This window comes from Trichomonas vaginalis, chromosome V, assembly GCF_026262505.1.
Source record: "Trichomonas vaginalis G3 chromosome V, whole genome shotgun sequence".
NCBI lineage: Eukaryota > Parabasalia > Trichomonadida > Trichomonadidae > Trichomonas > Trichomonas vaginalis.
Window position 1 is genome coordinate 13,996,123 of NC_067207.1, and position 19,411 is coordinate 14,015,533.

The 19,411-nt window shown below is 35.3% G+C and overlaps 10 protein-coding genes and 4 pseudogenes across 14 annotated transcripts, besides 4 other annotated features; 5 read left to right on the top strand and 9 right to left on the bottom strand.

The window, feature by feature from the left end:
* Positions 1-16,453: part of a mobile genetic element that runs on past the window's edge.
* Positions 281-308: a terminal%2Cinverted (terminal inverted repeat of Mariner transposon ID:TVAGG3_0333260).
* Positions 281-1,582: a mobile genetic element.
* TVAGG3_0333270 lies at positions 377-1,502 on the top strand (annotated as a pseudogene). The gene has a single exon. A coding segment is annotated over exon 1 (1,126 nt).
* Positions 1,555-1,582: a terminal%2Cinverted (terminal inverted repeat of Mariner transposon ID:TVAGG3_0333260).
* Positions 1,919-2,398, top strand: TVAGG3_0333290 (uncharacterized protein; the record flags this gene model as incomplete). The annotated part of the gene is made up of 1 exon (XM_051230533.1): positions 1,919-2,398. One exon carries the CDS (start codon positions 1,919-1,921, stop codon positions 2,396-2,398), a length of 480 nt encoding a protein of 159 aa, XP_051100263.1.
* Positions 2,431-3,246, top strand: TVAGG3_0333300 (uncharacterized protein; the record flags this gene model as incomplete). Its single annotated transcript, XM_051230534.1, has 1 exon — positions 2,431-3,246. A coding segment is annotated over one exon (816 nt), but the record flags the coding sequence as incomplete, so codon positions are not given.
* On the bottom strand, positions 4,140-4,586 carry TVAGG3_0333310 (uncharacterized protein; the record flags this gene model as incomplete). Its single annotated transcript, XM_051230535.1, has 1 exon — positions 4,140-4,586. The coding sequence occupies one exon, from the start codon at positions 4,584-4,586 to the stop codon at positions 4,140-4,142; it is 447 nt and encodes a 148-aa protein (XP_051100265.1).
* Positions 5,049-5,498, top strand: TVAGG3_0333320 (protein of unknown function, DUF4106 family; the record flags this gene model as incomplete). Its single annotated transcript, XM_051230536.1, has 1 exon — positions 5,049-5,498. The coding sequence occupies one exon, from the start codon at positions 5,049-5,051 to the stop codon at positions 5,496-5,498; it is 450 nt and encodes a 149-aa protein (XP_051100266.1).
* On the bottom strand, positions 6,002-6,514 carry TVAGG3_0333330 (KilA, N-terminal/APSES-type HTH, DNA-binding family; the record flags this gene model as incomplete). Its single annotated transcript, XM_051230537.1, has 1 exon — positions 6,002-6,514. A coding segment is annotated over one exon (513 nt), but the record flags the coding sequence as incomplete, so codon positions are not given.
* On the bottom strand, positions 7,008-7,541 carry TVAGG3_0333340 (organellar and viral DNA polymerase type B; the record flags this gene model as incomplete). Its single annotated transcript, XM_051230538.1, has 1 exon — positions 7,008-7,541. A coding segment is annotated over one exon (534 nt), but the record flags the coding sequence as incomplete, so codon positions are not given.
* TVAGG3_0333350 (organellar and viral DNA polymerase type B) lies at positions 8,361-9,020 on the bottom strand (the record flags this gene model as incomplete). The annotated part of the gene is made up of 1 exon (XM_051230539.1): positions 8,361-9,020. A coding segment is annotated over one exon (660 nt), but the record flags the coding sequence as incomplete, so codon positions are not given.
* On the bottom strand, positions 11,061-11,645 carry TVAGG3_0333360 (His-Me finger endonucleases family; the record flags this gene model as incomplete). Its single annotated transcript, XM_051230540.1, has 1 exon — positions 11,061-11,645. The coding sequence occupies one exon, from the start codon at positions 11,643-11,645 to the stop codon at positions 11,061-11,063; it is 585 nt and encodes a 194-aa protein (XP_051100270.1).
* On the bottom strand, positions 11,700-13,836 carry TVAGG3_0333370 (annotated as a pseudogene). The gene has a single exon. A coding segment is annotated over exon 1 (2,137 nt).
* TVAGG3_0333380 lies at positions 13,885-14,360 on the bottom strand (annotated as a pseudogene). The gene has a single exon. A coding segment is annotated over exon 1 (476 nt).
* An 831-nt stretch (positions 16,454-17,284) lies between the features above and the next one.
* On the top strand, positions 17,285-18,132 carry TVAGG3_0333390 (annotated as a pseudogene). Its single transcript has one exon. A coding segment is annotated over exon 1 (848 nt).
* A 2-nt stretch (positions 18,133-18,134) lies between these two features.
* On the bottom strand, positions 18,135-18,377 carry TVAGG3_0333400 (serine threonine-protein phosphatase family; the record flags this gene model as incomplete). The annotated part of the gene is made up of 1 exon (XM_051230541.1): positions 18,135-18,377. One exon carries the CDS (start codon positions 18,375-18,377, stop codon positions 18,135-18,137), a length of 243 nt encoding a protein of 80 aa, XP_051100271.1.
* Positions 18,378-18,395: 18 nt separating this feature from the next.
* On the bottom strand, positions 18,396-18,758 carry TVAGG3_0333410 (uncharacterized protein; the record flags this gene model as incomplete). The annotated part of the gene is made up of 1 exon (XM_051230542.1): positions 18,396-18,758. One exon carries the CDS (start codon positions 18,756-18,758, stop codon positions 18,396-18,398), a length of 363 nt encoding a protein of 120 aa, XP_051100272.1.
* Positions 18,759-19,411: the final 653 nt, after the last annotated feature.

Below are 19,411 nucleotides of genomic sequence, written 5' to 3' on the forward strand. Positions count from 1 at the left end.
ATTTGACGACCACAACATTTCATTAAAATTTACTTGCTAAGTAAAAATGTCAAAACTTCTTGAAAGATGTTTGAAGAAAAACAATATAGACTTTATTTCATGTAAAGGACTTTACACACTTTTGAACGATATGAAAGACCCTGTTTTGTTTGTTCGTGTAGACAAAGGAAAGTTCTATGTCTTTACAAAATATTTGAACTTCTTAGACAGAGAACTTCAAGAAACGCCATGTGAAAGTTTAGATGAAGTTCTTCTCCACTTTCAGAAAAACTTTTAAATATAGGGTGTCCAAAGGTGCGTTTAGCACAGCGCTCTATATGAGACTATTAAAGGAGATATATGCTGATTATAAATATATAATAAAAAATATGAATATATGTATATGATGAGTATGTTGTATTTTGGCGCCATGCCGGGATATAAAATGAATTTTGAGACAAGAGGCGGTTTCGCGGGAAATTTTGGCGGGATTTTTTTCATTTTTTAATGAATCATAAAGAAAACATCCTCGCTCTTGCAAAAAAATGCAAAGACTGTAAAAAAATCTACGAGACATTGGTAAAATGCTTCGGTATGGATGCTCCTAGCTATTCCACTGTAACGTATCATGTTAGGATGTATCACTTCATGAACAAAAAGGCGCCCATCATAAAAATTGACAAAAAATCGCCGGATCAAAGAAAAATCAAAGCAATTCTTCAAGCGCTAGATGAAGACCCAAGAGCATCACTCAGAAGGATAGAGGAGATGACAAAGATACCACATACAACAGTCAGTTATTATCTGCACAATTATTTGAACTACAAACTAGCGTATACACGTTGGGTTCCGCACAACCTTAATTCAGTTCAAAAAAAATCTAGAGTCCAATCTTCGAAAGAGCTCCTCTCTATATTGGGTGCGTATCAATCCAAGAAGTTTCGCTTTTTAGTAACAGGGGACGAGTCTTGGTTTCAATATGCAACAGAAGCCAAAATCATGTGGATCCCGAAGGATGAAAATCCGCAAACATTCCCGAAAAAAAAATTGACACACCAATGATGATGTTGTCGGTTTTTTGGGGCGTGAATGGCATCATCGCAATTGATATTCTTCAAAAACCTAATACGATGAATGCTCAGTATCTAATTGACAATGTTCTTACTCAAATTATCAATTCTGATGAGTTTGAGAAATCCAAACAACAAAAACAAAAGTTTGCAATTCATTTTGATAATTCAAGAGTTCACAAAAGTCATAAGGTAATGAATTACTTGGTGGAAAACAATGCCAAAGTTGTTCCAAACCCAATTTATTCACCTGATATTGCACCCTCTGACTTTTATTTATTCGGCACGCTAAAAAAGAGAGCTGAAGGACGCGAATTCGCGAGTCCAGATGATCTTGAAAATTTTGTAAGAGAGCAATTTGAGCAATTTTCTCATGATGATTTAAAGCGTGTCTTTCAAGCCTGGATCGATCGCTGCGAACGCGTGATTGAATCCAATGGTGATTATATTTAAATAAACTTTATATATATGTAACTTGTTTATTTCTATTCGCAGTATTCAGGTTTGTGCTAAACACACCTTTGGACACCCTATATATGTAAATGGCAGAAGACATAGTGGTTTATACTATTACGACTAAAAACCCTGAGTCATATAATTCTATAACAACAAACTTACAAAGTCCTCAAGGACGATATTGTAAACTAACCTTAAACACGATGACGACTAAAGCCTGTTTTGCTCTTTTGACACCAGAAGATTTTATTGTTGTGAATGGTAAAAAATACTCCTTTGAAGATACTTACTCAGATATACCACCAACAGATTTTGTTGACTTATTTAATACTTTAAGGACGGATGTAACATGTGCTGCAACTAGAGCAGGTTTCATTATGTTTGGATGTCCGACTGAGTTTACTATAAACGATATGAGCTATAATACAAAACTTATATCTGGTTTTTACTACCAACAGTTTCCTATAACAGGAAAAGGTGTCATACAAGGTCTATCTGTTCCATTGACTTTAAGTACACCTATTTTATATATTGTTTCAAACTTAGGTTCAAAGTGCTATTCGAATGTCGACAGAAACTACTATGACCAAAAGATACTCATGCGTATAAACAACACTTTCTCTGCTGGTTTGCCTATTGTTCATTCGAATGCAGAGTTTTCAGCTTTAGTAAACTCAAACACTTTAGCAAACATAAACTTAACCTTAGTTGACGCAAACTTTGTTCCTGTAAAACTTTTATGTCCTATGTATTTGTCAATGACGGCAGAAAGTTTCGAATTGGAAGATGCAACTGGTGAAAGTATTGTACTACAAGAACAACTTCAACAACAAATAGCTCAAGAACAACAAATGCAACAAATGGAACAAATGCAACAACAAAGTCAAGAATAAAAAAAATATTTTTTTTTTATTTTTATAAAAAAATGTACAGAATAGATGTTTCAGATTTTTATGACTTCCAAGCCTTCAGAAATATGTGTCCATTTCGAGACTATAACAAAGCAGTCGAGAATTTGAAACGTTTAGTCATTTATGTCGACTCTGCCCCAGAATGTTATGTTATGAAAGAATGGGATGTAGTCTTTAACAAACCTAAAGCGACAATAGTTTCAGAACAAGAATGTAAACAGAAACTTAAGAAAATAAAAGTCGTACAAGTTGGTATGAAGATGTTAGATGCTTGGGATATCTTATTGTCAAAGTTAGAAGATTTTTCAGTTCGTGGTATAAAGTTCTATACACCTTCTCCAAACTTCTATTCTATCTTCACTGGATATAAATACGAACAAGTAGAATGGAAAGAAAATGTTATAGAAGCTTGGTTAGACCATGTCAAAGAAATTATATGCAATGGAAACGAAAGAGTCTATGAGTATATCTTATGTTGGTTTGCAAACATCTTACAACATCCAAGTGCTAAAAATGAAACTGCTCTCATTGTAATTGGAAAACAAGGAACAGGTAAGAACACTTTCTTTACAGATATTTTGTGCAAACTGTTAGAGGGCTATTCGAACCCTAATATGACAAACTTAGAAAACATCTGCGGTAAATTTAACTCTTCAATAGAGAATATGAAACTTATAGTATGTAACGAACTTCAAAGTATAGATACAACAAAGGTTTTAAACTCAGATGCTTTGAAGAGTCTTATAACAGACAAAGTTGGAGTTGTTGAAAGAAAATATAAAGACCAAAGAGTTTGTGAAAATGTTGCAAACTTCGTCATGGTTTCAAACAACGCCGTTCCGATGAAGTTAGAAAGTTCTGACAGAAGATATGTAGTTGTCAGAACGTCAGATTCTCATATGCAAGATACAGAATATTTTGACGACTTAGCAGAAACTTTGACATCTGACTTTTACAACCACTTGTTCTCATATTTCATGACATTAGATATTTCTAAGTTCAATCCAAGACAAATTCCACATACCGAAGAGAGACAAACATTGTTAGAAGCAAACAAGAGTGTATATGAACTGTTCATAGATGAAACTGACTTTGAGTGTTTAGATGAAAGGTCATTGTACGATTCGTATAAACAGTATTGTCAAGAGTATGGTTATATGACAGCGTCTAAACGAACATTCTTGGCAAATGTCAAAAATCTTTTAGACGTACAGAATGGTGTATATACAAAGAAAAATTTTTCTGAGTAAATTTTAAAAAAAATATTTTTTTTATCCGATAGAAAAGATGACGAAATTCATCTCAGTCAACAAGTACATGTCAGGACTTAAAGAAGAACTAGACCCATTCACATATTTGAATGTTTACTTCTACCATTTTGAAAAGTCTTCATTTGACAAAGTTTGGAACATCGAACCAGTTAAGTTTGCTATTGTGACTAAAAATGGTGCGAAATTTGAAGACTTAGACATAGAAGGTTTGTTAACAGTCAAAGAAAGTTTTGACAGAAGGTTTTCAAACCTTAAAGAAGGCAAAGCATACAAACTTGTTATACCTTATGAACCAAAGAAAGCAGACGACTATGAATATTATGAGTCTAAGATAGTTGAAGTTCAAGGTAAATTGGGTAAAAAGATTTTAGAGTCTAAGCCAGTGTTTGCTCCTAAAGAGGAAGAGAACATTGACATTGACCCAGAAATGTTCTAAAAATAAAATTTTATTTTTACATGTCAAATTTCTTTTTCTCTGGCTCTGGTTCTTTCTTCTCTTCTTCTACTTTCTTTTCTTTCTTTTCTCTCTTCTTCTTTTCTGGTGGAGTTATGTCAAACTTCTCAGAACCATATTTTTGTAAAAGTGCTTTGTCATTTAATAGCTCTTCTATTCTGTTTTCTATTTCATTTTCAAGAACAGCGCATGTGTCTTCTTTGCATTCTAAGAAGTTTTGTTGGACTTCATCTCTCCAAGAGGCGTCATCTCTGTCAACAAGTCTGTCATTGACAAATTTTAAGACTGCTCTGCTTAATGTTTTATGGTTCTTGTCATATTCCCAGAAACAGAACTTTAGAACAAATTCCCCTTTCTTGTTTACACTATGTAAGATTTTATGGTCGACAGATGTTTTGCTGTCGAAAAGCTTGTCTCGAATATAGATAGCGAAATCGCTAGACATTTTGTAAAAGATAAAAATTTTAATTTTTCTAAAAATATGTTAGAAAAAAAGTTTGCTGACATTGACAAGAAATTTGAGAATGTTTTAAACAAGAACAAGAGGAAGTTGGAAAATGCTCAGATAAAACCCATACATGACAAGTTCTTATTTGCTCAGAATGGTATAACAGGTCTAATTGCACCACCTGGGTCGGGTAAGACTTTCACTTATCTTAAAATGGCTGCACAACAACAAGAACTAGATGAGAAGAACCCATTCTATGAGTTAGTAGTCATTTGTAGTACTTCGGGTCAATTTGACCAAACCGTCAATTCGTTCAAAGATATTATAAAGAAGTCTAAGTTAGTATGTATAAAAGACTCTGAGTTGTTAGATTGGATAAAGAAGTACCAAAGAAGAGTTTTGAAGTATAATGCTATAAATGAGTATGTCAATTCGAAGTTTAAAGACCCAAATGAGGAAATGCAGAGAATATTAGAGAAGAAACACTTCCGAAACAAACAGAAAGAGATAGAATACATTTCGAAGAAATTGCAATCTTACGATTGGAAGACTTACCCTCACAGATGTCTTCTTATCTTAGATGACTTTGCTTCTCATCCTTTGTTAAAGAACAGAGAACAAGACATGTGTCGAATTCTTAAGAAGCTCAGACACTTTAACATCTCAGTTGTCATTTGTGTACAGACAGCCAAGAGTTTAAGTAAGGATGTAAAGAGAATACTTACTGACATTGTACTTTTCCCCGGATTGTCCGAAGACGATTTCATGGAACTTATGAAAGAGTCCATGGCAGGTAAGTTTGACAGACATGAACTATGGGAGAAGTACAAAGTCATACAAGACCCTCATACTTCTTTCAGAATTCATATCTACGCAAACAAAGTTCAAATTGTAAAAAGTCAAGCTTGAAAATGTAAGTGTTTGAGTCTTAGTCTGTTGTGGTGCTGGGGCTGTCGGTTCTTCTGGCTTTGGAATGGACTCGGTTGGTGGTACGTCAGTCATTCGTTTGTGTCCTGTCGGAAGGAAGAGTTCTTCCAGTCATCCGTTTGTGTCCTGTCGGAAGGAAAAATTTTTCCAGTTGTCGGGAAAATATTTTCCTGTCGGAAGGAAAAATTTTTTCTGTCGGAAGGAAAAACTTTTTCTGAAGGTCGGCCAAAAAGTTCTCAATTTTCGAAAATTTGAATGGTTTACGGACGAACAACAGGAAAAATTTTTCCTGTCGGAAGGAAAATTTTTTCCAGTTGGAAGGAAATTTTTTTCCTGTTGGAAGGAAATTTTTTTCCAGTTGTCGGGAAATTTTTTTCCTGTTGGAAGGAAGGACTCGGAATGCCAGAAGGATTTGACAAGACAATTTACCTTATAGAGCTACCTGAGCCATCTTTGGTGTCAAGCTTGAAAAATAAATGGTTCATTTACTCTGCTTGTTTGAAGTTGTCAAAATACTCTGTTATCTTTTCCTTCAGTAGCGGCAAATCTTCTTTGAATGTAAGAATTGTACAACCTTTCATATCATAGTGTGTTTGAGGTAACGTATCTTGAACTATCTGTTTAACATCTTCATTCGGTGTCATTGAAATCGGTAAGTTTTCGCGATAGAACCAATTTCTGTCAGATTTGTAAATCTTAGCTAAGTCGTAAAAGCTTTTGTTGTTTCTTCTGACTAAATGCAACATAACCATATCTCTGTCTTCTTCATTTTCCATCTCTTCAGTGTAAATCATATACTTATAGTTCTTTTCCTTTCCTTTTGGTACCGAACGTGGTATTCTTTTCTGTATGTTTTTGTCTTTTGCTTCAAGCTTGTTCTCTAGCTCTTCACGTTCTTGTCTATGAAGTTCGTCAAGAAGTCTGTAAATATACCAAGCATAACGAGGCGAAGCCCACATTGCAACAGCATTTACAAGAAGTCTATGTACATACCAACCTCTCAAACCATTTGGCAATTTTTCACGATTTTCATAGAGTTTTGGCGACTGGGGTTTTTCTCCCACTCGCTGTTCTTCACTGTTTTCAGAAAAAAGTATGTCTCGCTGTGCTTCATTTAATAGTTCAATAGTGCTTTGGTTCCTAAACCAGTCTTTAGGAAGCTTAGTATCTGGAGCAAAACATGCTGTCAAAATACTTTGCATTTGGTACATGTCATCTTTGACCGAACGAATGAGACGTAACTGTTTGTTATACTGAACCCACTCGTATTCTTCATTTATATCTTCATGAACGATAGCAGTTGTTGTGTTCTCTGTTGTTGTCATATCTGTCTTTACATACAAAATAAAAAATAAAATAAAAATAAAATTAGCGTTATTTTCTATCTTGTATAAAAGACCAAAAATAAACGCTTTACATGTATTTTTCAGCAACTTCGTCAAATAATTTTATAGCTTTGTCGATCTCATCTACTTCAAACGTTTCTTTACCTTTCGTGGGAGCACCATACATTTTCTCAAACTTTTCAAGTAGTTCTGTTTCAGCAGCTCTCATATCGTTAACAAACGCAACCTTAACTCTATTGACTATACTGTCATATCTTTGAGTTATATTATATGTTCTTCCTATCTTATATCTCTTTGTATTGAAGTCCTTCGGTTTCTGAACGATGTAAAGTAAGCCTTCACAGCAACGTTCCGTATCGAATGAACCATATGTTATGAAATTATATCCAACAACTGGGTCAATCCAGAACAAAACTAGTGGTATAAGACTTTTGTCTATAAGATATGCTCTTGTTCCATAGAATCTTACCGATATCAAAAGCTCAGGATTTCTTGTCAAAATTTTCTGAGTTGAAGCATTTCTAACCCAGTCGTATGCTTTCTTTTCAGATAGTGTTAAAATGTCTGACAAAGAATATTTTTTGTATTTCTTTGAGTATCTTACGTTTAAATCACCTATTCTAACCACTTTGGTGTCATTGTCTATCTTTTTAACTGTTTCAAACTCAGTGTTTGTCATTTTCTGTTCTTACATACAAAATAAAAAAATATTTTTTTAAAAAAACTAACGTTGTTTTTTTATCTTAAGGAAATTCATGATTTCAGGGATTTTTTTGACGAAGTGTCAAAGTTCTCTTCGTCAAAAAAATACAGTTATATCATGAAATTTGGTCATTTTTTCACGATTTCATAGAGTTTTTTTACGAAGTGTCAAAGTTCACTTGGTAATAAAATACAGTTATATCATGAAATTTGGTCATTTTTTCACGATTTCAGGGATTTTTTTTACGAAGTGTCAAAGTTCTCTTCGTCAAAAAAATACAGTTATATCATGAAATTTGGTCATTTTTTTACGATTTTCATGAGTTTTATGCAAGACCGAAAAAAGTCGGGGTCGCTGTTCTTCACGATTTTCATAGAGTTTTGGCGACCCCGAAAAAAGTCGGGGTCGCTGTTCTTCACGATTTTCATAGAGTTTTGGCGACCAGGGTTTTTTCCCTACTCGCAATTTTTTACGATTTTCGAATGGAATCTCGACCCTCGGTTTTCCGAGGGTCGCTGTTCTTCACGATTTTCGTACGGAATCTCTACCCTCGGTTTTCCGAGGGTAGCAAGCATATGAGGAAATTCATGAAATTTGGTCATTTTTTCCAGCAAAAATATATTTTAGGTGGAACCAGGTCACTCGGTCACTCGGTCAACTAACATCTTTTTGAAAATGGTGACAACATGACATTTTGACAACAACACAGGAAATAAACTTCTTCGTATATGTTTTGTCATGATTTCATCGTCAATGAGCGTAAATCAGACAAAAATATATTTCTACCATAAAGTTTCACAAGCGTTTTACATGGTATATGTTGTGATGGTTCATGACTTTAAACAGTTTTGTAGCTTCTATTTCTTCACGAAGGATATCAAAAGTTTTAACGATACCGAAAGTTTCTTTGTACTTCTTCTTGACATCAGATAGAAGGAAATCGTTAGCAGTTGGATAGTTTTTGTTCAGAAATGTCAACATGTCCATTTTATCTTCTGCTGGTTTCTCTGCTTCTTTCTTTAAGTCAGCATAGTCGTTTCGCATACGTTCTATCTCTTTGACGGAGTAGTTATATTTCCTCATTGCTGCTTTACATTTTGAACATTGTGGGTTCATTTTAGCATTGTACATTGAAACCTTGCCTGCAAGTATGACTAAGGCGTAAATGGTTTTCTTTAACTCAAAGGCTGCTGGTTTTATTTGTCCGTTCCATACTTTACCTCTTCTATCTTTATCTCTTATCTGCCATACACATTTTGCAACTAACGAAACAAAGTTGTCGTAGGTCTTAAACTCCCCAGATTTATATATGTCAATGAAATATACCATATCGCAGTCTTTGTGGTTGCAATGAAATCCAAGAAACTCATAGTTTACCTTACGTATGAACTTCTTGGTTTCTACTGAGTCAGTTGCTTTGACTTCTATTTCATCGAATTCTGGAATAGTAAGCTTTTGTTGTTGTATTTCAGGAAGTTTAGGTAGATGTTCCACCAGGTCCTGCATTTCATAAAGATACTGTTCATTTGTTTCATCTTTCGCACTACAGTCTAAATCTCCTTGGAGAAGTTCTTGCTTTATCTTCTGGATTTCTGTTTCGAAAGTATATGAAGAAGGAATGAAGCTTTTCATTTCTACTAACATTGAAGTTGGGTTCATGACTAACGAGTTTGGTGCTGTTGTTGCTGACATGTTCTTACAATAAAAATAAAAAAATATTTTTTAAAAAAAACTAAAATATATTTTTGCCGAAAAAAATGAGTTTTGTGTGTTTTCTACGGTGGAGCCAAAAGTGGCTCGACCTCAAAACAAGCATTTTGTGAAGAATATACCAACCCGCGGAATTCCGCGGGTTGCTTTTTATACAAAACATTGACGATGAAGTCTTGACAAAACAAGCATTTTGTGAAGAATATACCAACCGCCGGAATTCCGCGGGTTGCTTTTTATACAAAACATTGACGATGAAGTCTTGACAAAACAAGCATTTTGTGAAGAATATACCAACCGCCGGAATTCCGCGGGTTGCTTTTTATACAAAACATTGACGATGAAGTCTTGACAAAACAAGCATTTTGTGAAGAATATACCAACCGCCGGAATTTCGGCGGTTGCTTTTTATACAAAACATTGACGATGAAGTCTTGGCAAAACAAGCATTTTGTGAAGAATATACCAACCGCCGGAATTCCGGCGGTTGCTTTTTATACAAAACATTGACGATGAAGTCTTGGCAAAACAAGCATTTTGTGAAGAATATACCAACCCGCGGAATTCCGCGGGTTGCTTTTTATACAAAACATTGACGATGAAGTCTTGACAAAACAAGCATTTTGTGAAGAATATACCAACCGCCGGAATTCCGCGGGTTGCTTTTTATACAAAACATTGACGATGAAGTCTTGACAAAACAAGCATTTTGTGAAGAATATACCAACCGCCGGAATTCCGCGGGTTGCTTTTTATACAAAACATTGACGATGAAGTCTATTTCCTGTGTTGTTGTCTAAATGTCATGTTGTCACACTTTTTCAGAGAAGTTCGTTTAACCGAGTGACCGAGTGACCGAGTGACCTGGTGAGATCTAAAATATATTTTTCAATACTTTTTCAGCACTTTTCCGTAGTTGTATATGAAAGACAATTCGAGATAAAAGTCATAGTACAATGGTATTATATGCTGCACACCGTTTGTTGTGAACCAAACTTGAAAGTCAGAGAAACTGTTACTAGGTGGTTCGTAGAATTTAGAAGCAAAGTCATAAAAGTCCTTACCGATACACAGAAAACTGTTGTTGCTTGAACTGAAACTTGCATGACACATGACATTTTGAGGGTCAAACACGTTTCTATAAACTGTCAAATCTGCTGGTGGAAGTATAAATTTAAATGGACCATCTGGTGGTAATGGTTCGTTCTGGTTTAGTAACCGAAGAAATTGTGCCCAAGAACGTTTGTCTACTCCCCAATATAAAAACTCTGTATCTCTTGGAGGGTTAATTTCAATCTTTTGAAATGAAACTGTGGAGTTCATCTTGTCATATTCTAGTTTCAGATAGTATGTTCCATTTAGTAAAGAGTGGTATTTTTCTTGAAATTCCCAGTAGTATTTGTTTATTTGAGTTTGAAAGTCATTTAGAGTTTTTTCAAGACTTTCGTCTGAACGAATTGTAAAGATTTTCATTTCGTCAAATTTTTCTATTAGACCATCAGAACCTTTATACTGACCGTGAAAATATACTGCGAACATAAACGCGTTAGTTCTATTTGAAAACAAAACTCTTCTAAATCCTATTGCCTTTGCATCTGAAGGACTTTGAAGCCAACGAATTGGATAGTCAAACCTGTATGTTCGGGATGAAATTTCTTCATCTGAAATATTCCTACCAGCATTTGTAAAGATATAGTCTAACGGTTTTGTATCTGCTACTTTTGTTCTTTGTTTTTCAACCTGAAGCATTTAATATATGTAAAAATATACTGTTTTAAAAACGTTTTAAAATGGTATGCCATATAGCTTCTTGAATTTGTTAAGAAGTATTCGAACGTGTTTTCCATCTGTATCTCTAGCGTTTACATAAGCATAGCCCGCCTTAGTAAAATATACTTGTAATTTCCTATAGTTTACGCCGGTATAAAAGTAGAAAGAGTCTTGTTCTTCGCTATAGTAGTAAAACTCAAACGTATGCTTGCCATAGTCTGTAATTTCAATTGTTTCATCTTCTAGTTCGTCGACAAATTCGAATACAATATCTCCAAATTTGCTTTTGTTCTTATTGTTTTCAGAACAAGTGACCCAACGTAAGTTTTCAAGTCTATTGTCGTTTCTTATATGGTTTATATGGTCTACAAAAGGTAAATTGTTAGGATTCAGTATAAAATGAGTTGCAATGACAATATGTTTAAGATAGCGTTTCCCACCCATCTTCATAGTAGCATATCCGTCATTTCGCTCCCATTCGCTTAAAACTCTTTTTGTCTCTTTTTTTCTGACTTCAAATGACTCACAACAGTGAATTTCATATTTCTCATCTAACAAACAAGTTTCCCAACGGTCTTCTCCAACAAACTCAGCGTACATTTCAAATAAAATAAAAAAATGTTTTTTTAAAAATATTTTATTTCATGCAATGTTTTATTTCATGCAATGTTTTATTTCTGTGCCGTCTTCAAGTATACCCCAGTACTTACGCTTGGAGAGGACATGAACTTCGGAAAATACCTTGTCTAGCTTAAAACAGCCCATCTTTTCACCGACCATTCCCATTTCAATGAGTTTGTTGTATCCTTCTTCGTTCGTCATGAGTGCGTCAATGTTCTCATAGTAAACCTTCACTTTGGATTTGACTACGGAGAAGAATTTGTTGTAGTTGTCAAGGACTGCCTTTGCGAACTGAGGGTAACACCAATGTTCGACAATAGGTTTTAATGTGGTTACTAAGCCATTTTGACCTTCGGTGAACTCGTACTTCAAAACAAAAGGAGAAAACCTTTCAACAAAGTTGTCGACCTTCTCATAGTGTTTACTCTTCATCTTTTGAGGTTTTTTAATGGAATATCCCCATGTCGAATTCATAAGCAATTTGAGTGTCATTGCAAGTTTGGGGTTTGAAGCTTTCCTAATATCATACAGTTGTTGTATGACTTTTCCAACTGTATAGTTCCTTCCCGGGAACTCACCATCTTCGTTTGGAATTCCAGTCGGAATATATTGGACAAACCTCATGTATGCAGCGTTAAGGTCGACATAGTATGTCTTTTCATCTGAGTCGAACTTGTCGCAACCAATGGGTCCAGTTCGTGGAAATTCAAGTGAGTCTCTTATCTTCTGAGAAACTTCTCCTGTTATCTCATAAACATCGTCAAAGCAGCCTGTTTCATATAAAACCTTCTGACCTAACTCTGATGCTCTCCAATACAATTTGACGTCAATTGGATGTCTCAAATGAAGTTTGTTTATAGCATCTTGAAGTTCTTGCAACCTCATTGGAAGTTCTTCTGGTTCAGGTTGGTATCCGAACAATCCAACTCCTTTTGGAACTGTGTACTTCTTTTGTGCTATAACTTTGTCTGGAACAACTTTTGGTCTTACTAACAATGAAAAGTTTGTTTCGTCTTTTGGTACAAAAGTTTCTGTCAGCTTGTCATCTGGAATTGGTTCCAACAAGCCTTTCTCGAAAAGAATGTTAACAGCTCTGACAATGTTGCACTTGCCTTTTCCGAACAATGGGTTTGTAAGACTTTCGTTCAACATGAAGTGGTTGTGGACAAGTACAATCTTCAACCATGGTAAGTCTTTGTCAACAACATAGTCGTCGTGTGAAGAACCTTTCTCAGTCGGAATGTTGACTCGGATATTGACATTTGCCAACGGTGCAATTTTTGTCAATTGCCCTCTGAGAATGTACCTTGTCTTCACACATGACTCAAGATACTTCATTTTCTCATCTGTAACAAGACCAGAGTTCCTGAGACATGTAAGAATACAAGGTTCATTGACAATTGTTTCAATTGAATTGTAAATTCCATACCTTGTCAAGTCAATGTCAGACTTATTTCTGAAGGGGAAGTATCCAGCATGTTGTCTGACTGCTTGAGGGTTAGGTTGGTACCATTCGAACTTCACGCTTACAATTCCTTCAATTGCATTCAAAATGTCTGAGTCGGAGTCAAACATTTGTTCTCTCTTTGTAGTCTTGAAAGCGTCAAGAAGTTGTGCGGCTGTTTGTTCATTGCCATGTGCATAGTAAATATGACCATCCAAATCTTTTACGGTTAATCTGAGATTGTGTCCTTTCTTATTTCCGTCTTGTATGGCAGCAAGTACTCCCATGAAGCCTTCTTTGTTCTTTCCTTCGTCAAAGTTTACTGTAAAGGTTCGACCAGAAGTAATTTGACTTCTAACTTCACTACTTTTCATATGCATATCTTGTTCTTTCCATGGGAGCATGTGTGTCTTCACCTTTTCCTTTTTTCCTTCTCAAAGGATGCAATTGTTCGTCATGTTTCCAGTAGAATCTGGCAAAGCCGTCGTGTCCTTCAACTTGAGGTTCATTAACATCGAAAGGCATGTTCATAAGACGCTCTTCTTCTAACCTCTCTAGTCTGTTTGGATAATTTGCGCGTGCTGTTTCCAAGTCCATTTCGTAGCGAAGACCAGACAGTTTGTCATAGACTTTTATGGGTCTTCCCTTCCTATATTTAAACTTCTTCGAAACTCTCCAACCATATCTTTGCAACTCTGCTTTTATTCTAGCAGATTTTCTATCCATTCTATATGGGGGCATTTTTATAAAAATAAAAAAAATGTTTTTTTTTCTTTACTTTACATAACCGCCTGCTGCCATAAGTCTTTGACGCCAACCCATACCAGCTAATGAAGGTTGACTTGGTTTAGTATTGAAACTAAACTTTGGTTTTGGTTTTTCTTCAGTTTTTGGCTTCCGTTCTTCTATTGGTTTTTCGTCACTTTTCGGTTCATCTGACTTTACCTCACTTGCTGGAACAGTTGTGTCGTCAACATCTTCATAAATATCATATGCCATTTGTTTTTGTTTTCCTTTCAACTTTTTGTGTTTGTTGTAAAGTTTAGAATATTTCGACTCTAAGTCAATGAGATGTTCTATAATGAACTGTTGGTCAGTGAAGTAAACTTTTCCATCTGTTGTCTCGAAAGCTCCTTCAGACTTCAATATTTTATTTGTGAGAGTCTGTTTCTTTTTTGAGATACTAGCCGTTCCATTTTTATGAAAAGTGACTTTGTAGTTAGAGTTTGTATTTCCAGACCTGGCACTTTCTATTATTGAATTTTTCTCTTCATCTGTAAGTTCTTTGACAGGTTTTGACAATGGTTCTGAACTTTTGTTTGTGGTGTCAAATCTACCGTTTCAACTTCTTCGGTCATTTCATCTCAGTAAAAAATTTTAGTTTGGTTTGTTTTCAACTGGTTGTTTAGGTTTTTTAAGTCGGTCTAAAACTTCCTGAGGTATAGGAAGAACTTGACAAACACGTTGTGTAACTGCTGGAAGCCGACAAAGCCATCTTGAACCCATCTGTCTCAATGCTGTATTGTTCATTTCATCTCAGTAAAAAATTTTACATTCCCCACGTTTGAGGTGGTTGAGGTTGGTTGTTGTTTTTTGTGCATGGTTATATCCTCTGTTAAAGAATCTTTCACCTTGGTCCATATAGTGCCTGCTTGGTTATAGTAGTCATTTGCTTTGTTATAGTAGTTTCCTGCTTGTCTTCCTACATTGTCCATCCATCCTTGAACTTTTCCTCTTGTTTCAGGATTTGGAATAATATTTGCTGCATCTCGTGCTACCTCCCAACCTTTCTGTACAGTTTGTATAATAGGTTGTGCTTTCTCTTTCAGTATACCTAATGTACTCAAAATCTTCCTTCCAATTCCAAATGCACCTCTGGCTAGTGTTCCCACTGCGGGTAAAAATCTAGATGCGACTCCTGCTAATGCGCCAAATAAACCCATTTCTTATGGGTTAAAAATGACGAATTCAAACAAGGACCCGTATGTTTCTAAAGCAACAAAGAAAGCACTCATGGTAAAAATCTTTAGTTCAACACCAAATGCTTGGTTTATGGATATCTTGGAAAACATTCCGAGGTATAGAGAAGATGGACCACCATACTGGCTAATATTTGTCGGTCAAAACACAAGATACTGTGAAGCCATACCATTATGGTCCAAAAATATTTTAGATGTGAAAACTGCTTTGACAATATTCGTTGACAAATACCATCCAACAAAACTGACATCTGACTATGAAGTTCTTTCAAATCAGACGATATTAAAAACTATCTGCGTTCAAAAAATGTAAACCAATATTTCATTGTCGACCAAAACCATTCTGCTCTTGGTGTCATTGACAGTTGTATAAAAATCTTAAGAGACTTAAACCAACCACAAGTGGTGAAGCAAATGAAATGTCATATGACGACAAATATAGACACTTTCTCCATGGCAAAAGATGAGACAAGTTTTAAATATTTACAATAGCCGTAAACAAAAAGGTTTGGGAAACCACTCCCCTGAAGAAATGAAAACAACCCGACTTTAGAGAAAGACTATATATTTAATAGTTTAGTCAAAGAGACAAACAAGAAAGAATGCCAGGCTTCAAACTTCAGAAAGGTGACAAAGTAAAAATAGAAATACCTAAAACGCGACCCATATGAAAATACTATTGACTATGACAACAACAAGTACCCGACAGGTACTCACATTCGTGTTCGTAAAAATAGAAGAAAAGTATACAAGAGAATATTATGAAGTTTTAGGCAAACATGGCAAAATGTACAGACTGCAAGCAGAAGATAAAACTACTATTGTCAGACCTCGTTTCAAACTTGTCAAAGTTCAAGGTGGTATACTTTCAAAGACAGTTCCTAACAAATATAAGACAACTCCTGACGAAATATGCTAAAGAAGTTGAAAATGACGACTAAGCATTTCTATACCATGCGTAAACTGTCATGTAAGTGGCATGTAGTCTTTACTTTGTCCCGTTGTTTGCGTATACCCTGAAACGCGATGTGTATGGTTTCCTTCTCCCTGGTGTACCCAGAAACAATTTATAGCAACTGAACGTTGTCTTTAACATCATATCCTTTACCTTTTTTCATTGCTGATCAATCCCAAAATCTATGCTATGCCAACCTGCTTGAGATGTACTTAAATCTATGTAGTGACTGTGTGCAGGTAGTTTCACCTGAAATCGTTTTACTTCCACCTGTTTCCTTTGAAGAGTTTGCACAATACAAAAACCTGTCGACTATTTGAGTCCAAGTTCCAAAACCAAGTACTACTTCTGGTCTGGTAGAGTTCATTGACGTATAAATAGAACCTATAGGATATACTGTTTGAAGTATTTCTGTCTTTAATGTTTGAAGCTCTGTTTTGTCAGCTTTTTTATCATATAAATCTTGAGCAGTGAATTTAACATTGTTTTCATCCTCCATGACATAGACATTTCTACATCTAGTGTATTTCATCGTCGTTATGTCATCCTCCGATGTTAAACCTTGTGGAAAGTTAGGAGGTTTCCAATTTAATACATCCCCACCAGTTCCATCAGGTTCTTCAACCGTTCCTGCAATATTTTCTATACCAACAGTTGCGAAGAAATCGTGTGTATGGTTCTTATCTGCCTTCTTTTCAAGGCTAACGTTTAAGTCTGTTATTTCAGAAGATGTATGTGTATGTCCAACGTCACTTTTCCTGTTTAAGGTTTCTTGTAAGTTTGTAATGTCAGATATGGTATGTGTATGGTTCTTGTCAGCTTTGTCATCTAACTTTTCTTGAAGTTCATCTACGTCATAGATGTTATGTGTATGATGTTTTTGTGGGTATGTTCTTTCTGTCCATGCGAGAATATAGTCTTTTGTTGCATCTACATACTCTTTGTCAGCTTTGTTGTCAATATCTGCCTTCAAAAGAAGTTCATCTATAGGTTTCTCGTTTAAAGTTCTTTTTGTTGGATTTATACAAACAGTATGGTTCCTATTGTCTTGAAACAGAAACTCGTCTGTTAAAGGGTTTAATGTCAGTTTTAAGTTTCCTTCTTTCAATGACTCAGATATCTTAGAATAGTTTGAAAAGTTTGTTGTGTTCTTATTTAGAGCTTGCAAAATGAGTTGTCGGTTGAGTTGTATCTCTCTCATAGACGCTGTTTCTTTCGACATTTTTATTCTAGATAAAATATGCTTTCAATAGAAAAAGAAAATTCAAGAGTTGCTACAACTAAACCATTAGATGAACTTTTTACGAATGTCGGTCAAAAGTTTGAGACAGAGACCGTAAAGCATGAAGGCTATCGTTTTGACTACCCATTGAGATGGCTAAGAGACCCATCCGTCACAAAAGCTATTGGCTTTCGTAGAATGAAGTTCATTTCAGAAGCCATACATGGTTTCCCATTTACGGTCGGTTTTGAAGTTCGATACTATAACAAAGAAAAACGTGCGTATGAGAAATTTGTACAGGGAAAACTTTACAAGTTAGTTTGCTTGTAAACTTAGAAACAACTCTTCAAGCTTTTCAAGAAAAAATAAACGATATCTATCTCGAATATGCAAAACAGTACAACATTGACGAAGGAGAGTACCATCTCGATATTATATATGACAGGAAAAATGCAACTGTTAAAATCAATAGAATAGAAGACCTTGGAGAAGACGTTTATATTTCTACAAAATATAACAACTTGGCATGGTATAGATTTTTGAGGATGTTAAATCAGCCTGCAGAATATCCAGTACACCCGGACTTTTATGAAGTCGAAAACCCTAATGGAACATATGAAAATGTTTTCGACTCAGATGCTATTATAGTTCATGCTTCATTTTCTGGCGCACAAAACTCTTTTTTATGCTTGGCAAATGACTTTTACGAAAAACCTACAAAGCTATATGAACCACCGAGTGGAAGTATTTCAGACTTTCAAGTATGGTTTACTACAGATGGAAGAAAGAGAATAGTTCCATTATACCATGCGTTTTACTTAGAACTTAGTCTCATATACAACTACTATCGAACGGTAAAAATATAATTTTAATACGGTTGAGGTGTTGGATTTGGTTGCCAACTAGACTGTGGTGCAGGTTCAGGCTGTTGTATAACAGGAGCTTGTTCTTCTGGTTCAGGGTCTTTAGGTATAATACCAACGAACTGACCTACTCTTTTACCAATATTTTTGACTCCGTTCCAAATTCCTCTTCCTACGGTTTTTATTCCATTCCATATACCTCTTCCAACATTTCGAAAGAAGTTTCCTATTCTTCCAAAGAAACCCATTTTACTATATGTAAAAATCTAATGTCCGCCTAGTCTTTTACGTTTCCTTCTGAGTTCCATTGCATTCTTTAACTGGAGCTCATACATTCTATTTCTCCTCTGGTAGAAAACATATTCCGGGTCAACTCCTGTGTTCGCGTCATCTGCGTAAAGTTGTTTATATCCCACTTCAGGGTTTGTATAAAACTCTTTCCATCTCATATTTGCATACCATGGTGGCAAACCTAACGCAGCGTCATTTGACATGGCAGTTTGCATTTGTACATCTGTTGGCACTTGACCATAGTTTGCCATTGCAGTTTGTATTCTAACTTCATTTGGAATATTCTCTGGGTTTGGTTGTCCGGGTTTCTGTGCATTCGCTAAGTTCTGTGCGTCCATTTAATATTAGATAAAAATATCTCTTACGAGTACATATGCTGAACATTTGCAGACATTGGTTCATCTTCATATTCTCTATATCTTTCTGCCACGTCAAATAAGTAAATGACACAATGGAAAAAACCTAAAACAAGTAGTCCTATTTCAAACCACATTTACTTACCAATAAAATTTCTTTGTTATGACACTTTTTCCGGTTTATAGGACCTCTCTCATATTCTATCTTGTCATATCTAAAATCATAGTCATGCATGTCCTCTAACCATCTCATGACACTTTCCAAACCACTTTTATCGGATGTAAAGTAAAAGCATGGATGGTTATGTAAAACGTCTAAAGTTTCTAAAGAGTCTCTCAAAGTCCAGTCTACTTGGTATTGAAAATCATATGTGTTATAGAACGGCGGGTCTACTATAAAGAAAACATTTTCCTTGTCTTTAAATTTTTCATACAACTCTGTCCAATGACATCTCACAAACTCTATACCCTCAGTATATTTTTCTATGTTCTCTTTGAAAACCTTTGTATAGTTAAGATATAAAACGTTTGACATAAGTGTTTCAATGTCATGAACTCTTATAGAACCACTATATAAAAGTCTAGCAGATATACTATCCCAGTCAATATATTCTGCTTTTTTCAAAACCTCTCTG